This window comes from Theropithecus gelada, chromosome 14 (assembly GCF_003255815.1).
Source record: "Theropithecus gelada isolate Dixy chromosome 14, Tgel_1.0, whole genome shotgun sequence".
NCBI lineage: Eukaryota > Metazoa > Chordata > Mammalia > Primates > Cercopithecidae > Theropithecus > Theropithecus gelada.
In genome coordinates this window covers 109,766,478-109,787,792 of record NC_037682.1, presented here as the reverse complement: position 1 = coordinate 109,787,792, position 21,315 = coordinate 109,766,478, and the positions used below count along the sequence as shown (strand labels likewise).

General features: G+C 40.7%; 1 protein-coding gene across 1 annotated transcript; it reads left to right on the top strand.

Moving 5' to 3' along the window:
- Positions 1 to 10,915: 10,915 nt before the first annotated feature.
- MPZL2 (myelin protein zero like 2) lies at positions 10,916 to 20,756 on the top strand. Its single transcript, XM_025356761.1, has 6 exons — positions 10,916 to 11,363; positions 12,360 to 12,526; positions 12,809 to 13,019; positions 15,248 to 15,395; positions 17,807 to 17,882; positions 19,883 to 20,756. The coding sequence occupies exons 1-5, from the start codon at positions 11,306 to 11,308 to the stop codon at positions 17,868 to 17,870; spliced, it is 648 nt and encodes a 215-aa protein (XP_025212546.1). The 5' UTR covers positions 10,916 to 11,305; the 3' UTR covers positions 17,871 to 17,882; positions 19,883 to 20,756.
- The last annotated feature ends 559 nt before the right edge of the window (positions 20,757 to 21,315 follow it).

Below are 21,315 nucleotides of genomic sequence, written 5' to 3'. Positions count from 1 at the left end.
TGTAGACAAAAATTCCAAGTATTTTCCCATCGACTTTTTCTTTCAGGAGAGATGCTGAGAAAAGGATACCTACTGTTTATTTCATTTGCTTTTGCTTCAAAAGTCTTCCAGAATCGTGGAGGTACAGTTTTGGGGAGAGAAGGAAGGTACTACTGGTCAGAGTGGTTGGTACATACAACTGAGAGTTGACTGTTGACGTGTTTGGTCGATTCTAATGAGGAAGGGAGACTGATGTTGAAGAAGGAGTTAAAGTTGTCTCTGGAGTTGACCTGTGAGTTAGGCAGGTCTTGTTGTGAGTCTGACTGTATCACTAGCTGGGTGACCTTGGTTACACTACTTGATCGCTAAGTCTCAGCCTTAGGCCAATTTCCTCTCTTATTCCTGTCAAAAAACCGTTGGATCACCTCTGTCTTCAAGATTTCTGCCTCTCCATCTCCTCTACTCTAGGACAGTGACTTTCCTTCTCTATTACACAAGGAAAGTAGAGATCACTGGATGATAACTCCCTTACAGAGGAGAAAAAACTCTGTAAAATCACACACACACACACACACACACACACCCCCCAGCTCAAAAACTCCTTCAACTTTCTGTCCCAATCCTTTTACCTTCAAAGTTAACTGTACCTGTGCCCCATCTGAGGGCTCCCCTTTATCTAGATTGACCATATAAATTTTCTTCCAAACTGTAACACCACAGTGTAAAAGGTGTACAGTTAATTATTACAGTGGAATAAGAGGTATGAGCCAGGGCTGATTTAAGCAGCCAGAACATTCTTTACCTCTTCTTAACAATGCAAGAGATACACTTCCTCGTGTCTTTGGCCCCAGTCCTAAAAGCATTTTAACATGCTAAAGTTAAAACCAACAAATAAATCAAGATCTGAAAACTTCTTTCTACTCCTATTTCTTTCCAGCTGCCTCTGTCTCTGCCCCCTTTATAAGCTCTGTCCTTTGAAGAGTAAACTACATCCTAGTCTACCATGATTCCTCAATCTACTGCAAAATGGGCTCTGCTTCACAACTTTTCTGATGAAACTGCTTCCACCAAAATCACCAACTGGGGAATCTTGTAGACATTTTCAGTCCTTGTTTTATTTGACTTTAGCAGCATTTGATATTTTGTGTATTCGCTCTTTTTATTTATTGATTTTTTTTGATGGAGTCTTGCTCTGTCACCAGGCTGGAGCGCAGTGGTGCGATCTTGGCTCACTGCAACTTCCACCTCCTGGGTTCAAGCAATTCTTCTGCCTCAGCCTCCCGAGTAGCTGGGACTACAGGCATGTGCCACCACATCCAGCTAATTTTTGTATTTTTAGTAGAGCCGGGGTTTCACCAGGTGGGCCAGACCTCATGATCTGCCCGCCTTGGCCTCGAAAAGTGCTACGAGTACAGGTGTGAACCACCGTGCCTGGCCCCAATATTCGCTCATTATTTAAATACCTTTTTCCCTTGGCTTCTGTGACCACTCTCTCCTGGTAATTCTCTCTCCCTTTCTTCTGGACACACTTATTCAGTGACTTTAGACATCTCCTCTTCCCCTTGTCCCTTAGGTATTTTTCAACCTCTAGATTCTGTCCTTTCCCACTCTACTGTGGTCTCGGGCCGTCTCATCCATTCCCATTCTCACAATTACCTTCTAGAAGGGCGAAAGACCTCAAACTGGCATCTCCAGTCCGGAACTCTCTGTAGAGCTCAGATCTGTGTTGGGTACTACTGTCAAAAGAAAAAATTACCACAGATTTAGCTTAAATATTGAATTGGTTTTTATTTGCAATTCTAGAAAAGGGCAACACCTCATTCCGTAAAACAGAATGAGTGTTCTGATGAGCTGAGCACAGGGGGTTGGCTTTATAGGTAGAAAGGGGCTGAAGAAAGCAGATACAGGGAACAAAAAGTGGATGAGCGGTTTTTTTTGCTTGCTTTTGAGACAGGTTCTTGCTCTGATGGCCACACTGGAGTGCAGTGGCATGATTATAGCTGATTCAGCCTCGAATTCCTGGCCTCAAGCAATCCTCCTGCTTCAACCTCCGAAAGTGCTGGGATTACAGGCATGAGCCACTGCACCCAGCCTATGGGTGATTTGGAAGTGACTTTCTTTCTTAGGTTAAAACAGAGGGGACTTCTGGCTGGGTGCAGTGGTTCATTCCTATAATCCCAGCACTTTGGGAGACCAAGGCAGGTGGATCACCTGACGTTAGGAGTTTGAGACCACCCTGGCAAACATGGTGAAACACTGTGTCTACTAAAAATACACGAATTAGCCAGGCATGGTGGCACACACCTGCAATCCCAGCTGCTCAGGAGGCTGAGGCAGGAGAGTTGCTTGAACCCAGGAGATGGAGGTTGCAGTGAGCCGAGATCATACTACTGCATTCCAGCCTGGGCAACAAGAGTGAAACTCCATCTAAAAAACAAACAAACAAACAAAACAAAACAAACCACAAAACAAAAAACAGACCGTGCACGGTGGCTCATGCCTGTAATCCCAGCACTTTGGGAGGCTGAGGTGGGCGGATCACCTGAGGTCGGGAGTTCGAAACCAGCCTGACCAACATGGAGAAATCCCGTCTCTACTAAAAATACAAAATTAGCTGGGCGTGGTGGTGCATGCCTGCAATCCCAGCTACTTGGGAGGCTGAGACAGGAGAATCACTTGAACCCTGAGGCAGAGGTTGTGGTGAGCCGAGATTATGCCATTGCACTCCAACCTGGGCAACAAGAATGAGACTCCATCTCAAAGGAACAAAAAACAAAACAAACACACACAAAACACCAAAAAACTAAACAAAACAAAACAAAAACAGAGGAGATTTCCTTATTGTATCAGCTCAGGTGCGCTGGCCCCTTTTGATTGGTTACTGTGAATCTTCTGTTTGTTTTACACTGGCCCATTTCAGAGTTCAGTTTGATAACATGTCACCTACCACGAGTGGCTCTGTTCTGGTTTGGTCTGGTCTGCTGGGACCTAGTGCAGGAGGCTAGTCCAAAATAATGGGCTCCCATAAACTTCATTTAATAGTGCTGTACTAAACATCTCTGCTTGGCTGTCCCATAGAAACATCAAATGCAACAACTCTTCATCTTCTCTGTTTCAGAGAAAGGCAGTCACCTTCCACCCAGTGACCTAGGCTCAAAACTCGAGAATTATCCTCCAATACTTCATATCCCTTCTGTCCACTTCTAATCATGTACCAATTCCCTTCCTTTCCATCTCCTTGACAGCTCTCAAACTCTTAACTTCTCTTAATTCCCTCTGCCCCTGTTTCAGCTCAGGTCAAATAATCTCTTGCCTGGGTTCCTGGAAGCCTCTTCCCTGGCCTTGTTCCTTTCCAGTGCCTTTGTCCATACTGTAACTGAGCGATCTTTTAAATTCACAAATCTGATCAAATCACTTTCTGCTTAAACAGTTTCAATGTTTCCTCATTGCCCTTAGGATAAAGCCCTAACTCCTTAACTCTTATCAAGGGCCTTTTTGGTCTGGCCCCTGATGACATTTTCAGCCTCATCTCTGAGGGTCATTCCCTTTTCTTTTTTCCCTTCTCTCTCCACTCACACTCAAGTTTTTTAATTGCCAAAAAGGCCACGTTTTTTCTTCTTTCTTGGGCTTTGTACCTACTTTTACCCCTACCTGGACTCACCTCTCAAATGCCACCTCCCATTGCCTACCTTGTATGTATCTTCAGAACTGAAGAATTATAATAGTAATTGCAATAATAGATAATGTTAATTGAGTGCCATTATGTACTAAGTCATTTATTTGCACTCTTATTCAATCCTCACAACCGCCCCATGAGGAAGGCCTCATTATCCTCATTGAATGGTTGAAGAGACTGAGATCCAGATACCCACACAGCAGTCAGAGTGATCATTTTAAACAGGAGTCAGAACATTTTACTTTTCATTTCATAAGCTTTCTCTTTTTTTGTGTGTTGTAGTAAAAACACATAACAAAAAATTTACCATTTTAACCACTTTTAAGTGTACAGTTCAGTGGCATTAAGTCCGTTCACATTCTTGTGCAACCATCATTACCGTCCATCTCCAGAGCTTTTACATCTCCCCAAGTGGAAACTATGTACACATCAAACAATAACTCCCCATTTCCCTCTTCCTCTAGACCCTGGCGACCACCATTCTACTTTCTGTCTCTATGGGTTTGACTATTCTTGATGCTCCCATATAAGTAGAATCATTCAATATCTGTCCTTTTGTGACTGGCTTATTTCATTTAGCATAATAACCTTCAGAATTCATCCATGTGGAAATACGTGTCAAAATTTTATTCATTCTAAGGCTGAAAATATTGCATTGAATGTATATGTCACATTTTGCTTATCCATTCTTACTTTGATGGTCACGTGAGTTATTTTCATCCTTTGGCTATTGTGATCAATGCTGCTTTGAACATCAGTGTCCAACTATCTGTTTGAGTACTGACTTTTAATTCTTTTGGGTACATGCCAGAAGTGGAATTCTGGGTCATATGGTAATTCTATGTTTAATTTTTTAGGAACTGTAATACTATTTTTCACAGTGACTGCACTCTTTTATATTCCCACTAGCAATACACAAAGATTCCAATTTCTCCACATTCTTGCCAACACTTACTCTATTTTCTGTCTTCTTTTTGGTAATAGTCATCCTAGTGGATGTGATAATAGCATTCTAATGGACTGTGGTTTTGATTTATATTTTCCTGATGTCTAGTGATGTTCAGTATCTTCTCCTGTGCCTACTGGCCATTTTATCTTTTTGAAGAAATGTCTATTCCAGTCCTTTGCTCATTTTTTAATGGGGTTGTTGGTTGCTGTTGTTGTTATTGAGTTGCAGGAATTCTTTGTGCATTCCAAACATTAATCCTTTAGCAGAAATTGATTTGCAAATATGAAATATTTTCTCCCTTTCCAGAGATTGTCTTTCATAACCCTTTAATGGCTGCCCTGTATCCCTGGTGGTCTGGTCTGCCCTGTACCCCTCCATCCTTAGCCCCTCACCACTGCCCCTTCACTCTGCTCCAGCCACAATGGTCTCCTTGTTTTTCTTCAAATACTCCACACGTGCTTCTGCCTTAGGTCCTGTGCTTACTATTTCCTCTGCTGGAATGTCCTTCTTCCCGATCCACATGGTTCACTACCTCACTTCATTCAGATGTTTCTTAAGTTTCATCTCATCAGAGAGGTCTTCCCTGACCACCCCTTTCCCCTTTGTTCACTACTTTATTCCTTGTGTGCCCAGGAAAATGCCTGGCGTGTCATAGGTACCCAAAACATGTTTCTTAAATGAATGAATGAATAAATGATGTAGACCTTTGATTCACACCTATGTTTCTCTGACCCTAGAGCCTGTAGCTGCTAGCCAGCTACACTGGATGGTTCCTGTTTTGGGAAGTCTTCCCAAGGCCTCCAAGGCTGGCTGAAGGACCCTGGCCTCTGTGTTTCTCTGATCACAACTCATTTGTCACATTGCATTGCAATTGTCTACTTATTTGACTGTGTTTCCCAAGATATAGTTAGCAACTTGAGGGTACACACTAATTTCTTGTTTGGCATCTAGCACAATTTCTAGCAACAGGGCTCAATAGGTATTAGAATGAATCAATCTCTCTGAGTCTCAATTCCTCATCTATAAAATGGAGATATCTATGTATCGTCTTACAGTTATGGAGATCAGAACTAATATATGCAATATGCCTACCACAGTGCTGGGTACATAGTAGGCACTTGAAAAATAGTAATTTAAAATCATTAAGGGTAATTTTTATTTGTTAAAATCTACCAGTATTCTAAGGTATGTCTAAATTAGAATGATAAAATGTAATGATTCTCCAACACTTTATTACTGAATTTGTGTTGTCATTTACTTAATGCTGAAGAAACTTGGTGAATGTGGGAGCAAATTTCCCCTCAACATTTTATTATGAAAAATTTCAAACATGCAGAAAAATTTAAAGAATTATACAGTAAATACCTGTGTATCCCACCTAGGTTCTTCAATTGACATTTTACTATGCTTGATCACATATCCATCCATCCATCCATCCACCCACCCACCCACCCACCCATCCTTCCTTCCATTCATCCATTTATCAATGAGTCTTATTTTTTTATGCATTTTTAAATTAAATTGCAGACATCAGGATGCTTCCCTGTAAATACTTCAGCACTAATGAGAGTTTAGAATTTGTTTACAATTCTTTTTAAAAAATTACTTAAGTAAAACTTACATTCAATGAAATGTACAAGTCTTAAGAGTATACCATTCAAAGAGTTTTGGCAAGTGCGTAACTGAAACCCCTGTCAAGACGCAGAACATTAATATCACTCTAGAATGTTCTCTCATGCCCCTCCAGTCAATCCCTGTCCCTATTCCCCCAGAGGCAAACGCTACTTTTATACTGTTTTTTATGACAAGGTAGTTTTGCCAGTTCCAGAACTTCATATAAATGGAATCAAAGAGTTTATACTGTTTTGTGTCTGGCTAATTTGCTGAACTTACTTTTGAGGTTCATTGTGGTGATATGTATCAGTGATTTGTTCCTTTTTATTGCTGAGTAGGATTCACGATATGAATATTCTACAGAGGATCCATTTTTCTGTTGATGGACCCCTGGGCTGTTCCAGTTTTGGGCTACTATGAATAAAGCTTCCGTGATTATTCTCCTACAAATATATTTCTGTATATATAATTTCATTCATCTTGGAGTGGAATTGCCAGGGTGGCTGAGTATTTAGCTTCATAAGAAACTGCCAGCCCTTTTCCCAAACATCTTAACTAAGTATAGTCACAACTAAAATTTATTGAATGTTTTCTGTGGGTGCTGAGCACAGAGCTTTAGTTAATGTATTTCACTTGATTCTTACATCCAGACTATGGGGTAAATGTTATTGTTCCCATTTTACATATGAGATAACTGAGGCACAGAGAGTTAAATAACTGACCAAGGTCACATGGCTAGTAAGCAGCTGAGCTTGGATCTGGATCTAGGCAGGTTGGACTCTAGCTCCTATATGTCATGCCTCCTAGAATAGAGTAGTTAAAAAAAAAAAGAAAGTGGCTATTTCTTTTCTCAGGAAATTAATTAACTTCCTAAGAATAAAAAATTGGTCATGGTAACCAATTTTAACAAGAGATAACTGGAACAATAATAACAAGAGATGCTGTGTTCATCAATAAACACAATATAATGTAAATTCTCACCACTATTTAGAGATGGTGTGCATGGTTAACAGGGAGGTAGATAAATTCATTTATCAAGGTCCCTTTATCCTCCTGAGAGGTTCCTCAAAGTTATCTTCAAAAATGCCCCATCTCTAGCCCTGCACAATCTACGTAGCTTCCCTTGAGAATAAGTGAAGTGTTAAACCACTTCAGAGTCTCTTCTTTGGGCTGGTTAATAAGGGCATGATGCCTCTCCTCTATAATTACCAGAGGAGCCTGAGGCTTATTGGAGAGGTGCATATCAGCTGTAATGAGATGGGGCAGGAGAGCGTTCCCTCCCACGATTTTTCTAAACTCATAGAGGCTCAGTCTCAGGCCCAGACCTGTTTTGGAATATCTCTAGGAAACTTGAGGCAAGAAGGAGGGCCACAGGGAACACAACGATTCTTCTGGGCTAAGATTCTTTTGGCCCACCTCTCATCTATGACTCTTGACAGCCTAGCCTCCCTCTCTCATCTTTGAAAAGCTCTCTAAACCAGGGGAAGTTTTGAAAAAGGATGCTGGAGATTGGAGTTGTTGATTGGGGAAGGCTGGGAGTCCGAGTCTTCGGAAAACAGACGTTAGGTCTACACTTTCATTCTGGCTCATAAGCCAGGAGCCCAAACAAAAGCCAGGAGAGTAAGTGGTGGTTGGTGTCCCAAGACTTTCCTTCTCGTTTTTAATGGTTCTGGGAAATACCAAAGTAATTCTATTTCTAGAGATGCTCTTCTCAGGTCACATATTAGCCATCCCCAATGGTTATATTTGTCAGGATCAAGTCCACACTCCTTAGGATGGTGGATGAGGGCACTGTCCAGGTGGACCTAGCCTCTCACCTGGCCTACCACTCCTCCCTGTGCTCTAGGTTTGAGGAATTGCATGCTAGTCCCTGTGGGTACCACATTCCCACCCATTTGTTCCAATAGGAAGGCCTTTGTTTCTCCTCTTTCCAGAATTCCTATTCATCCTTTAAGGATTGAATTTGAAAATCAAGAATGTGGTAATTATTTGTTTACTTCACCTGCCTATCTTATATGATTCCCTCCCAGGTAGAAATATTCTATGTATGTCTGAAATTTTTCTACTAAAAACATATGAACAGAAACTTTTGAGTAAACGAATGCTTTATTTGATCACTCTAAGAGCTAAATTATTTGTTTTCCTTGCTTCACAGAATGCTAATTTCATCTTAGCTGAAAAAAAGATTTTCGCCTAAGATGTTGAGAAAGATAACTTTTACAAATATTGATACAGGCCCACTGTCCCTTCAGTCTCCTGCGCCCCCAGTGAGTCTCCTGCTGGCTAAGGTCTAGATGCTTACTAGAAACCATTTTCTGGGAAATGTGTAGAGGGATGGGACAGATGAGATTCTTTCAAAAACTGTTGGTGTGTCACAATTTTAAATGACAATCAGGATCTTTCTCTGGAAAAGTTTAGAAAGAAAATGGTGTCTCTGAAAACGTTTCTTTTTAATTTCCAGAACTCTTCCTTTCCTTCCATTTGCCTAGACACAAACATAACTTAGGCCTTATGTAGCTGCCTTCAGTTTTGGTCTAAGTCTGGCTGACTGACGTCCAGAAAACTGTGAGGGGCAAACATCCTTTTTCTTTAGCATTTTCTCTTCTTAACCTTCTACCCTTGGCCTCTTCCTTGCCCAGTGAGGTGAAATGGTTGACCGTGAAGCCACTCCTGCTAACTGGAAGCAACTGGGCGTTGCCAGGCACTAAGCCAGGAACTTGAACTCAGCAGAGAAGTGGGATCTGGATAACTCCTGCCCCTCAAAGCAAGGCTGGCAGCCAGCTCATGGGCATTTGGCTACCTGGGGGAGGGATTTCTGCTCCTGACAACAGGCAGTTTGTTCAGTTCTTCCTGCCCTGATTCTTCTCCTGTTGCTTTTCACTGCCTCCCTGAGCTGTTTGGTAACTCTACCTCTCACAAGTTTTTGCAGTTTGCTGTAGACTTCAAAATCCTGGCTCTACCTCTCCTTCCTCTGTAGCTGTATTTCCCTGCAAAGTTGGAAGCCAACCAAGATCAAGTTTCTGTAACTCTTTTTCTTTCAGGGTCCTGGAGCTGAACTCTTCTGACCTACATACCCGAAAGGCTGTATCTTATCCTTCCTCACCACCATTTGAAAAGTTCCCAGAGCAGACTGATTTTAGGTCCCTTTCTGACCTAGAAGCTGACAAAGGCGCCAAACAGTTTTCAGAAACTCTCCCCATGCTAACAGATTTTCACTAGCACACAGCTGGTCTGCATTTGGGGCAGCCTCTGTTTTCTGAGTTCCAACACAATGGATTTTTGTGGTTGTCTACCTGTTTTTGCTCCATGCCCATGACATCTTTCTCCTGTTGCTGTTTTCTGCACTTCTTTTTTTTTTTATTTTTTATTTTTATTTTTTTTTTTTTTGAGACGGAGTCTCGCTCTGTCGCCCAGGCTGGAGTGCAGTGGCCAGATCTCAGCTCACTGCAAGCTCCGCCTCCCGGGTTCATGCCATTCTCCTGCCTCAGCCTCCCGAGTAGCTGGGACTACAGGCGCCCACCACCTCGCCCAGCTAGCTTTTTGTATTTTTTAGTAGAGACGGGGTTTCACCCTGTTAGCCAGGATGGTCTCGATCTCCTGACCTCGTGATCCGCCCGTCTCGGCCTCCCAAAGTGCTGGGATTACAGGCTTGAGCCACCACGCCCGGCCTTTTCTGCACTTCTGTATTCTCCTCTCTTTTGGTAGAATTTTCTCCTTTCTTCCCTCTTTATGATGTTTTATTTTTTTCTACTCACCCTGCCGCATTCTCTTGTTCCTGCCACCTTTTTTTGCTCTGGTTTCAACTAGGAGATTTTATGAGTGACTGAAGAGTTTCTAGGCTGCTAATCCAGGGATAAGGGCAATCTATCTCTTTTCAGGGTTAGATTCCCAGTCCAGCCTACTTCTTAACTGCATGTGTAAGCTTCATCCCCCTCCTACCCATGTTTCTGTGCCGCTTCATTAATCTGTAACGATGACCCACCCTCTTTCCAGACAAGGAGACATCTTTTCTTGTTTAGATTACTCAGCTCTTTAGACTTCTCAGTCATTTAGCTATTCTAAAAATGGCCGATGAAATCCGAGGCACAACAAAGTTATTACGAAAACCTTTTCCTTGAGAGCCCCGTGTCTGATTGCTCATATTAGCTGATATTTGGTGGAAAGAGCACTAGATTTTTAAGAAAAGTTCTGGTTTTGCCACATGGTAGCTGTGCAACCTTGGACAAATCATTTACCTTCCTCGGGTTCTTAGCGTCCTCACTGGTCAAATGGGAATGCTTCATGGGGCGTTGCGGAGATGAAATAATCAGCAGGAGAGAGAGCACTTTGTAGATTGCACTGGGATGGTAGGGTGAACGAGCAGGGATGGTGTCCTGATTTGTCTTTAAATTCTTCATAGGTAAAGGATTGTTAAACGTGGAGATTTGATTTGGTTTGTTTCTGCCAGGTCTCCTGGAAAGCTACAAACTAGAAGAAGTGCAGAAATCCTTGTGGTAACAAGGGTATCAGCTTTTTGTCCACAGAGAGTCTTAAGGAATTCCGACTCCCGTTTTGAAATTGTATCGAATCCAATCCCAGGGCAATGTGGCCCTGGGGTGGTGCTTCGAGAAGTGGAATCACTGCAGGACAGTTTCAACATTCACTTCCCAGGCAAGCCTAAAGCCTGTTTTAAAAGGGCGTGTAGGGGCCAAACCCATAACAGTCTGGGATATGGGATATTTCAGACTGGCACCACCTCCTCTGGCTGTTTCCGAAGCCATCTAGAGGCCAGAGCCCAGTCAGCTTAAATGAAAGTAAAGAGAGGGCTGCGGGAGTTTGGGACCTTTGTGCAGATGTGCTCATGCTCGTTAGAGTAGAGGGCGGGAGAGAGGAAAGGAAGGAGGGCATTGGGAGCCGAGGCCCCTCCTTTCATTTCAGAAAAGTGCACAGGCAGAGCGGGCTGAGTCACAGGCACAGGTGAGGAACTCAACTCAAACTCCTCTCTTTGGGAAAACGCGGTGCTTGCCCCTCCCGGAGTGGCCTTGGCAGGGTGTTGGAGCCCTCGGTCTGCCCGGTCTGGTCTCTGGGGCCAAGGCTGGGTTTCCCTCATGTATGGCAAGAGCGCTACTCGTGCGGTGCTTCTTCTCCTTGGCATACAGCTCACAGGTAAGAGCCGGCGGGCTTCTCTCAGCGTTTCCTCCTTCACTGCTCACTCTATAAAGTTAGCTAATTGTCTTAGAAGTTGCAAGACTTTTGTTTGGGAGTCTGAGCCACAGACACAGTTTGTTTTACTTTGGATTTTACTGAAACCAAAGTTGGTGGACTGTTTTTGGAGAATTGCTCTCGGACAAACAGGTTTAGGTGTGTTCAGCTGCCAGTGAATCAGGCACACAGAGGGCTTTCTAATCTCAGGTTACATGCCATTTTTGTGTGTGTGGCTGTTCTCAACCTCCCACTGCTGGCAGGACTTGGCATTTGGATTTCTGTGTGTGGGTCTTGTCTGTGACTCTCAGCAACATCAGGAAAGTGGAGATTGTTAGAGAGAGACCTACTGTGGTTTTGAAAGTGCCCCAACACACACATTCTAAATGTAAATATCAAGGTAAAAAAAAATGCCACGTGGTATAAAGGTTCCGGGGTGCAGGTGAACATAAGCTGTCTGGAGTTGATTCATTCGGTTTCTGCAATAGACTAGTAACCGTACGAAATCCACATAAGGACCCGTCTGGAAAACTTACCTGCTAGGAGATCACTTTACATACAATACATAATACTTAACCTTAATACATAATGTAATGTCTAATCAATGTTATGATTTGTTTTAATTTTTTGTTTATGCTTTCAGTTCTATTTGTGGATGTTTGTAGTTTGTTATAACAGTTTTGAAGTCAGTACCATGAGGCGAGGCTATCATGCTGTGCAGAAAGCAAGAGCACTATGAAGGCTTGCTGTGTGGTAGTTTAGTTGTCACATGGAATGGGAGGGTCCAGATTGCATACGGGTAGGAGTACGTAGATTCTGGGTGAAAAGTTTGGGAGCTGGGGCATCTCAGTTTCACTTCACTTTAAGTCCTACTCAGATATTTATTTTGGAAGTGTCAGCAGAAGTTCTCACAATACTACATCCCCTGTTAACCCTTCTTTTTCTTCTTTTTCATTGCAGCTCTTTGGCCTATAGCAGCTGTGGAAATTTATACCTCCCGGGTGCTGGAGGCTGTTAATGGGACAGATGCTCGGTTAAAATGCACTTTCTCCAGCTTTGCCCCTGTGGGTGATGCTCTAACAGTGACCTGGAATTTTCGTCCTCTAGATGGGGGACCTGAGCAGTTTGTAAGTAGATTATTGTCATTTTCCAGGGTACTCTTGGTTAGGGAAATAATAAGCCAGTCCATTTCTCCTTTCCCTTCCAGTATTTTTCTTAGCAGCAAGCACAAGGTTAAGCTGGGAAACAATTCCTGGGACAGAGACTGAGAGGCCGTTGAAGGGGAAAGCAAGTGACGGAGCTGCAGACAGGACAGTTGGGTTTGCTGGTGTTTCAGTTCTGCTCCCACCATCTTGGTCTCCTTGCCTGGGTGCTGAGTAAGAAGACCTTTTGCAATTTCCCCTCTCTAGGTATTCTACTACCACATAGATCCCTTCCAACCCATGAGTGGGCGGTTTAAGGACCGGGTGTCTTGGGACGGGAACCCTGAGCGGTATGATGCCTCCATCTTTCTCTGGAAACTGCAGTTCGACGACAATGGGACATACACCTGCCAGGTGAAGAACCCCCCTGATGTTGACGGGGTGATAGGGGAGATCCGGCTCAGCGTCGTGCACACTGGTAGGTTATTCAGGGAACAGTGGTTTTGGAAAGGATGAGAGCTTGTAGAAAAGAAAGGGGCAATCATTGTTAAGGCTGAGAGAGAGGGACAATCTTTTTTGATGGATAGAGAGAGGGACTAGCCCTTCAGAACTGGGAGCCTCAGAGGGAGACTGAAGAGTTCTGGGGTAAAAAGAGAAAGGCTTTGTTTGGCTGTGGAAAGAAACAGAAAGTAAAGCAAAGGAACTCAGAGAATCCGTTACAAAAATGGCATTGAGATTGTGAAAGGGAGAGGGAGCAACTCTTTGATAAAAGGCTTACAACAGGTCTGTTCACTCGCTCATTTATTCGAGACACTTACTGAGTACCTACTCCAATGCTAGGCACTGTCAAAAGTGCATGACATACACTATCTCATTGAACCCCCACACCACTCTAGGAGGCAGGTACTAATAATGGTAGCTAACACTTACTGAGTACTTCCCAAATGTCAGGGGCTTTACGTGACACATTTTATTTAATCTTTACATATCTCATCAGTTTATTGTGCATTTAATGCCTCCCATCTTGCCAACGAGGAAACGAGGCTCACAGAGGTTAAGTCACTTGCCCTGAGTCATGTAGCTGATAAATGGAGTAACTTAGGACTCAAACCCAATCAACTCTGAATCTAAAACTGTGTTCTAAACTGGTGCATTGTATTGTCTGTATCCCTATAAAGGACAATCTGGAAAACCATGCCAAGCAACAAAGAGCAAAGTACACGAAACTTATAAGTTGTAGATCTGGGATTGAGTCATTGCTACCATTTACCAGCTATCAATAAGTCTTATTTTCGTCATCTGTAAAGTGAGAATAACACAGTGAGGATCATGATGAGGATAAAATGAGATAATAAATGTGAATATGTCCCAACCTCTGAATTGTACTTAATAGCTACCATACACTGAGTGTTTATTTTGTACAGGCACAGCATGGAACAACTTACATGAATTATTTTATTTTTTATTAAGAACTCAACAGATGAATATTGTTATCTCTATTTTATACATGAGGAAACTGAGGCTCAAAGAAGTTAATTACTTCAAATCACACAGCTAGGTATTTCAACCTAGTGTTCTCTGGTGTGTGCTCTTAACCAACACTACTCCAAACATATAAGCCTGAGAAGCGGTATGATTTCCTTTCATTCATAGTACAGTTTGAAACCATTTCTCAATGCCCCACCAATAGAGGACTGTGTGACCTTGCAGAAGTCATTTGAGTATTGAAAGAAATAATGTAATGGTTTGGGGGCTTCAGTTTCTTCACCTGCAAAATGAACAGGTTAAACAAACAAAAAATCGGTGGTTCTTAACATATGTGGGTAATTATTCTTTGAGAATCAAATGAAAGCCATGGCCCTGCTTCCCATAAAACAATGGAGACATACACAATGGATTCTGTGGGCTTGCAGACTACCTTCCATCCTTTTTCCCCACCCTCCTTCACGGAGTCAAGGCTGGGAACCCTGGGCTAGACATTCTCTAATGTCCTTTCTGGCTCTGAGGGCTTATGGAAGTATAATCAGCAATCAAGTTAAAGGACAAGAGAACCAGGGTTCACAGACTCTAGTGTGGCTTAGGGGACCTTCCCTCTGGTTTCCCTTTTCCATCATTTATCCACTAGACTGTAGCTTCTGATTAACTTTCCTATCCTCTCAGTGGCATGAGCTCCTTGAAGGTGATGTCTTTTTTGGCTCTGCATTTCTATCACAGTGCCAGGAACATAGCAGGCCCTCAATAAATCTGAATAAATGACTGACTGAGTGAAAGTGGTGAGAAGTCAGGGAGAAATGAGTTGGGCACTAGGTTTGATGAGGTTAGCAAAAACCTTACCCCATAGGTAGTTCAACCCACCCAGTGGTTTTCAAAGCTGCATCAGAATCACCTGGAGGACATGTTAAAACAGATTGCTCAGCCCCACCCCTAGTGTTTCTAATTCAGCAGGTCTGGGGTGGGGCCTAAGAGTTCCATGTTCTCAAGTGATATTGTTGCTGTTACTTCGAAGACCACACTTTGAGAACCACTAAAGTATGTGTATGGTTTCCTATTGCTAGTAGGATTTACAAGGTAATATAGTATTTTATGCATAAAGATAGGAGAAAGGAAGATTCCATCTATTGATTAAACGCATCCCTATTATGTCATCAGATTTCATTGTAGTCCTCTTCTTTTTAGAATCCTAACTTAATCTTTTTCTCCTTACAGTACGCTTCTCTGAGATCCACTTCCTGGCTCTGGCCATTGGCTCTGCCTGTGCACTGATGATCATAATAGTAATTGTAGTGGTCCTCTTCCAGCATTACCGGAAAAAGCGATGGGCTGAAAGAGCTCATAAAGTGGTGGAGATAAAATCGTAAGGCTGGGCAGTTCTGGGAAAGTTCTAACACTCTAATGGGGACTCTTGGTATTTTGCAATGGGCTAAACAGTTGCTGAACAGATGTTTTTCCCTTTAAGTAAATCCTACATAAAAGAATTCACATTTGCAGGACAGATAAATTAGGTATGAACTAGTAACTTTACAAAAGCTTTCTCAATTTTACAAAATATTTCCTTATATGATTTCTTTACTATGGCGGGGGGGGGGGGGTTGATTTTATAAAAATCTGGTATGTAAAGCTTTTCTTAAAAATCCCTTATGTTTAAAGTGAAGCATACATTTGTAAAACCCACTGGGCTAGGCAGTCAGCAGGGCCACTATGAGTCAGTGCCTAGGAAAGTCTGTTGTGCTGATAGCAGGTGTTCATTAAACGTATTTTAAAATTGAGATAAAATTTACCTACCATAAAATTCACTCTTTTCATGTTCACAAAGTTGTGCAGCAATCATCACTAACTGCAGAACCTTTTTAAGCTTCCTCCCCTAAAGAAACCACATATCCCTAGCTATCACTCCCTATTATCCCCTCCCACCAGCCCCTGACAACTACTCACCTACTTTCTGTCTCTATGGATTTACTTATTCTGGACATTTCATTTAAATAGAATCATACAATATGTGGCCTTTTATGCCCAGCTTCTTTCACTTAGCATAATGCTTTCAAGGCTCATCCTTGTTGTAGTATGTATTAGTATTTTTTTTCGTTTTATGACTGCATAATATTCCATTGTATGAATATATTGTTTGTCCATTCAATTGATGGGCATTTCGGTTTTCTCTACTTGTTGGCTATTGTGACTAACGCTGCTATAAACATTCATTTACAAGCTTTTGTGTAGATCATATGTTTTTAATTCTCCTAAAAGTGGAATTGTTGGGTCATATGGTAACTCTGTCTAGTTTTTGGAGGAATTGCCAGACTGTCTCTAAACAGCTGGACTATTTTGCATTCCTATCAGCAATATATGAGGGTTCTGGTTTCTCCACATCCTCCTCAACACTCATTATTGTCTTTTTTTTTATCATAACCATGTATTAGGCCATTCTTGCATTGCTATAAAACAAACAAACAAACAAACCTAAGACTGGGTAATTTATAAAGAGGAGATTTAATTGGCTCACGGTTCTGTAGGATGTAGAAGCATGGTGCCAACGTTGGTTGGCTCCCGGGGAGGCCTCAGGGAGCTTTTACTGATGGCAGAAGGCACAATGGGAGCAGGCATTTCACATGGTGAGAGCAGGAGAAAGTGAGAGAGTTGGGGGAGGTGCCACATAGTTTTATAGGACCAGGTTTTGTGAGAACTCACTCACTATTAAAGTGAGTGTCCTTTGAAGTGAAGTATAGTGTCCTTTGAAGAACAAAAATTAAATTTTGTGAAGTCCAATTTATCTATTTTTTCTCTTTTGCTGCTAATGCTTTTGAGTCTCATCTAAAAAATCATTGCCTAATCCCCAAGACCATGAAGATCTATGGCTATGTTTTCTTCTAAGAGTTTTATAGTCTTAATTTTTACATTTAGATCTTTTGAGTTTTATTTTGAGTTCGCTTTTGTATATTGCTGAGACAGAAGTGCAAATTCACTTTTTTGCATGTGGATATCTAGTTGTTCCAGCAACATTTATTTCATTTCCTTAATAAGTAATTACTGAAATAAACAGACCTAATTTTTTTTTTTTTTTTTTTGAGTCAGAGTTTCGCTCTGGTTGCCCAGGCTGGAGTGCAATGGCATGATTTTGGCTCACTGCAACCTCCGCCTCCTGCATTCAAGCGATTCTCTTGCCTCAGCCTCCCAAGTAGCTGGGATTACAGGCATGCACCACCACGCCCAGCTACTTTTGTATTTTCAGTAGAGATGGGGTTTCACCATGTTCGTCAGGCTGGTCTTGAACTCCTGATCTCAAATGATCTGCCTGCCTCGGCCTTCCAAAGTGTTGGGATTACAGGCATGAGCCACCATGCCCGACCAAACAGAACTGATTTTAAGAAGCCTAAACAAACTCAACTCTGAGGTTCTAGTTTGAATAGAATCAATAAAGATGACTTAGGTCAACACAAAACTTTTGTTTTTTTTTTTTGAATAACAAATATAAATTAGAAGTGGGATACTCATGGTAAAATAAGGTGTCTGCTTTAAAACTCTGGAGTTCCCCAATCAGAATCCAAACTGTATCCTTTACATTCTGAAAAGTCTCTAAGTTCAGAGGTGTGACCATTATTAATTAGATGGCACCAGTTTAGCTCTGTGTAAACTTCAATTGACTCCCAAGTGCATGTAATTCTTCCAAAAATATGGGGGGAAAATACTTTACTTGAAGCTTCTGTGGGATTTGCCTACTTGCTTCTTGTCTTGTTCACCTGACATTCGGTTTCTGCTTCTTTGTTACAGAAAAGAAGAGGAAAGGCTCAACCAAGAGAAAAAGGTCTCTGTTTATTTAGAAGACACAGACTAACATTTTTAGACGGTAAGGTTCACAAATAGGTTGATTTCTTTCCTCAGCTTTCTGACGTGTCCAGCCCATCTCTAATGAGGACTCCCAGATCACTTTATGGCTGTTAGGTGTCTCCCATATGAAATTAGAGGAGCTGGGTCAGGGAGACAAAAGTCTTCTATTAGTCTTATGGATAGCTCCTCCTTCGAGTGTATTTTGTGCAAAAGATTAAGAAGCTGGACTCTACTGCCATTAAAGCTGAGAGAATTCTAAGGTTATTTGTGGCTTCGGGGTTATATTTATTACTACTACTACCAATAAATATTCAACAAGTAAATAAATATTTTTTAAATCAAAAGATTAGTATCTGCTTATTCTGTTTTTTTTTTTTTTAATTGTAAACCAATTATGGTATTAAGAGAGTGACTCAATAGATGTATCTGGCAGTTTTTACAGGAGAGCTTTTGTACTATTTGGAATTGATTTCAACTTTTCTCATTTAGTTATTGGCACTAATAACTACATGAAATGAATCCAGTTTTAGTGGTGTGTAATTTTATTTTTCCAGTTTTCAGGTTCATCGGACTTAAAAAGTAGGATAATTTATTTTTCTTTTCTTTGTTTTTGAGACAGGGTCTCAATCTGTTGCCCAGGCTGGAGTGTAGTGGTGCGATCTCAGGTCACTGCAACTTCCCCCTCCCAGGCTCAAGTGATCCTCCCACCTTAGCTTCCAAAGTAGCTGGGACCATGGGTGCGGGCCACTACACCCAGCTAATTTTTGTACTTTTTGTAGAGATGGGGTTTCGCTATGTTGCCTAGGCTGCTTGAGCTCAAGCGATCCACCTGCCTCAGCCTCCCAAAGTGTTGGGATTACAGGCGTGAGCCACTGCACCCGGCCAATTTATTTTTCATATGCTCAGAATTTCTCCCATTCTCTGAAATAGGTCCACACGTTTAATTTCTAGATGTTATAAATCCAGACATGCAAACAAATTTTACACTCATAAGAAAGTTCTTGATATTAATGACTTTATTCTGTAAAACTCTGTCTCTCTTACATGGGAGAAAATTTTTATAGACCATTATTAGTTGCAAAGAGGGTCACATTTTTATAGGCTAAAGCTCCAGTGAAAGACCTCAAAGATTTATAAAATAAAATATGGAGAAAAATGATCGTATTGTAAAATCAGAAAACCAAAATTAACATCAGGGAGTTTTTACCAACCAACGGTTATTGTCTTTTTAAAATTAAGGGGATTATCTAACAAGTTGGGGTCATGGAAAATAAATATGGGAGATGTTTTAGATCAAAAGAAACTTAAGAGATGAACACAATCAAAGCACAATGTGTGATCCCCAACTGAATGAATAATAGCGTGAACAAGCTTGTTGTAAAAAAAAAAAGCTTAGAGGGACAATTGGTAAAGTCTTGAATATGAAAATGTTAAATATATGGATAATATTAGGGAATTATTTTTAATTTGTATTAAGTATAGTGATGGTATTGTAGTTATACAGAAAATGTACCTATTTTGAAAAATGCTTACTGGAGTACTTAGGTGTAAATGTCAGCAATTTGCTTTAAAAGCACAGGAAAAAAGCAAATAAAACAAAAAAGGCTTCAGAATTAGGTGACGGGGCAGATGAGGTAAGAAAAGAAAAGAATGAATTAATGAATTTAAGGGATGGGTAAATTCCACACACTCTCTTCTCTACTTTTCTGTATGTCTGATTTTGTTTGTAATGAGAGTGAGAAGTGGGGAGAATATGGAATGTATGTGTGTGAGCAAGTTGTGGGTCATCCAAGTGTCCATGCAAGGTACTTAGAGGCTATGATTTAAGGATACTAACTCTGAAAATTATGTAATAAGGATTAGGAAACTTCTTTTAAAAATTAAATTGGGGGAGAATATGAATATTTTCCCTCAGAATATTTTCTTTCTAATAACATATATGTAATTCATAACGCCAAGTATTCCTATTGCACTCTTCTCAAATATGTTATCCATTTAAACTTTTGTTTTGTGTTTTAGGAAGCTGATGATTTCCAAGAACAAGAACCCTAGTATTTGTTGAAGTTAATGGAAACTTTTCTTTGGCTTTTCCAGTTGTGACCTGTTTTCCAACCAGTTCTACCGCATATACAAGCAACATCCCTCTGGAGCCAGCACAGTGCTCTTCCATATCACCAGTCATACACAGCCTCATTATTAAGGTCTTATTTAATTTCAGAGTGTAAATGTTTTCAAGTGCTCATTAGGTTTTATAAACAAGAAGCTACATTTTTGCCCTGAAGACACTACTTATAGTGTTATGACTTGTATACACATATATTGGTATCAAAGGGGATAAAAGCCAATTTGTCTATTATATTTCCTTTCATTTATTTCTTTTAGCAGCACTTCTGCTACTACAGTTAATGTGTTTACTCTCTTTCCTTCCCATATTCTCAATTAAAAGGTGAGCAAAGCCTCCTCGGTGTTTTTGACTAACAGTAAATCGTAAATTCAAACTGTTAAATGACATTTTGATTTTTATGTCTCTCCTTAACTAGGAGACACATCTTGTTTTAATGAATTTCTTTCAATATTCCAGGTGATAGATTTTTGTTGTTGTTTTGTTAATTAATCCAAGATTTACAAAAGCACAACGCTAAATCACACAGTAACTACAAAAGGTTGCATAGATATGAAAAGACTGGTAGATGCCATTGCAGGATGAATCACCTGTCACTTTTCTTCTGTGCTGGGAAAAATAATCAACAATGCGGGTCTTTCATGAGCAGTGACAGACTGTTTAGCTTACTATGTTGCCCCCCAGTTCAATGATCTATAATAACAGAGCAAAGCCTATGCTCATTTGCAGACTGGAATCATTAAGCAGTTTAATAAAAATATCGTGAAACAGTATATTACAAGTTTGAAAATTCAGGGCTGGTGAAAAAAATCAACTCTAAATGATGATAATTTTGTACAGTTTTATATAAAACTCTGAGAACTGGAAGAAATTGTTAACTTTTTAAAAAAAATTCTAATTCACTTGTTTATTTTGGGGGAGGAAGGCTTTGATATGGAGCACAGAAATACCAAAACTACTGTAAATGGAAAAAAAAAATTTTATTCTTTCTTTCCCCTATACTGGTAGATAAAGCAAACTTTATAAGTGGGCTATTGAAAGAAAAGTGCCTTTTAAAAGTGTTTAGTTTCCCAGTGTCTTTTCCAAGACTCAGATACAGAAGTATTTGTTCAAAGGATAGAAAACATCTAAAAGTTTAGGCTCAAGATCAATGTTTACAGACTGATATTTTCAGTTTTTAATTGACTGGGCTGCAGATGTTATTTCTTTTAACAAACTGGAATTTTCAAACATTATCTGTATTTAAATGTATGGACCTTGATATTTTTCCAATACTATTTTTTTAAAAAATTGTTTGATCTACATATGAACCTCAATTCTGAAATTCATT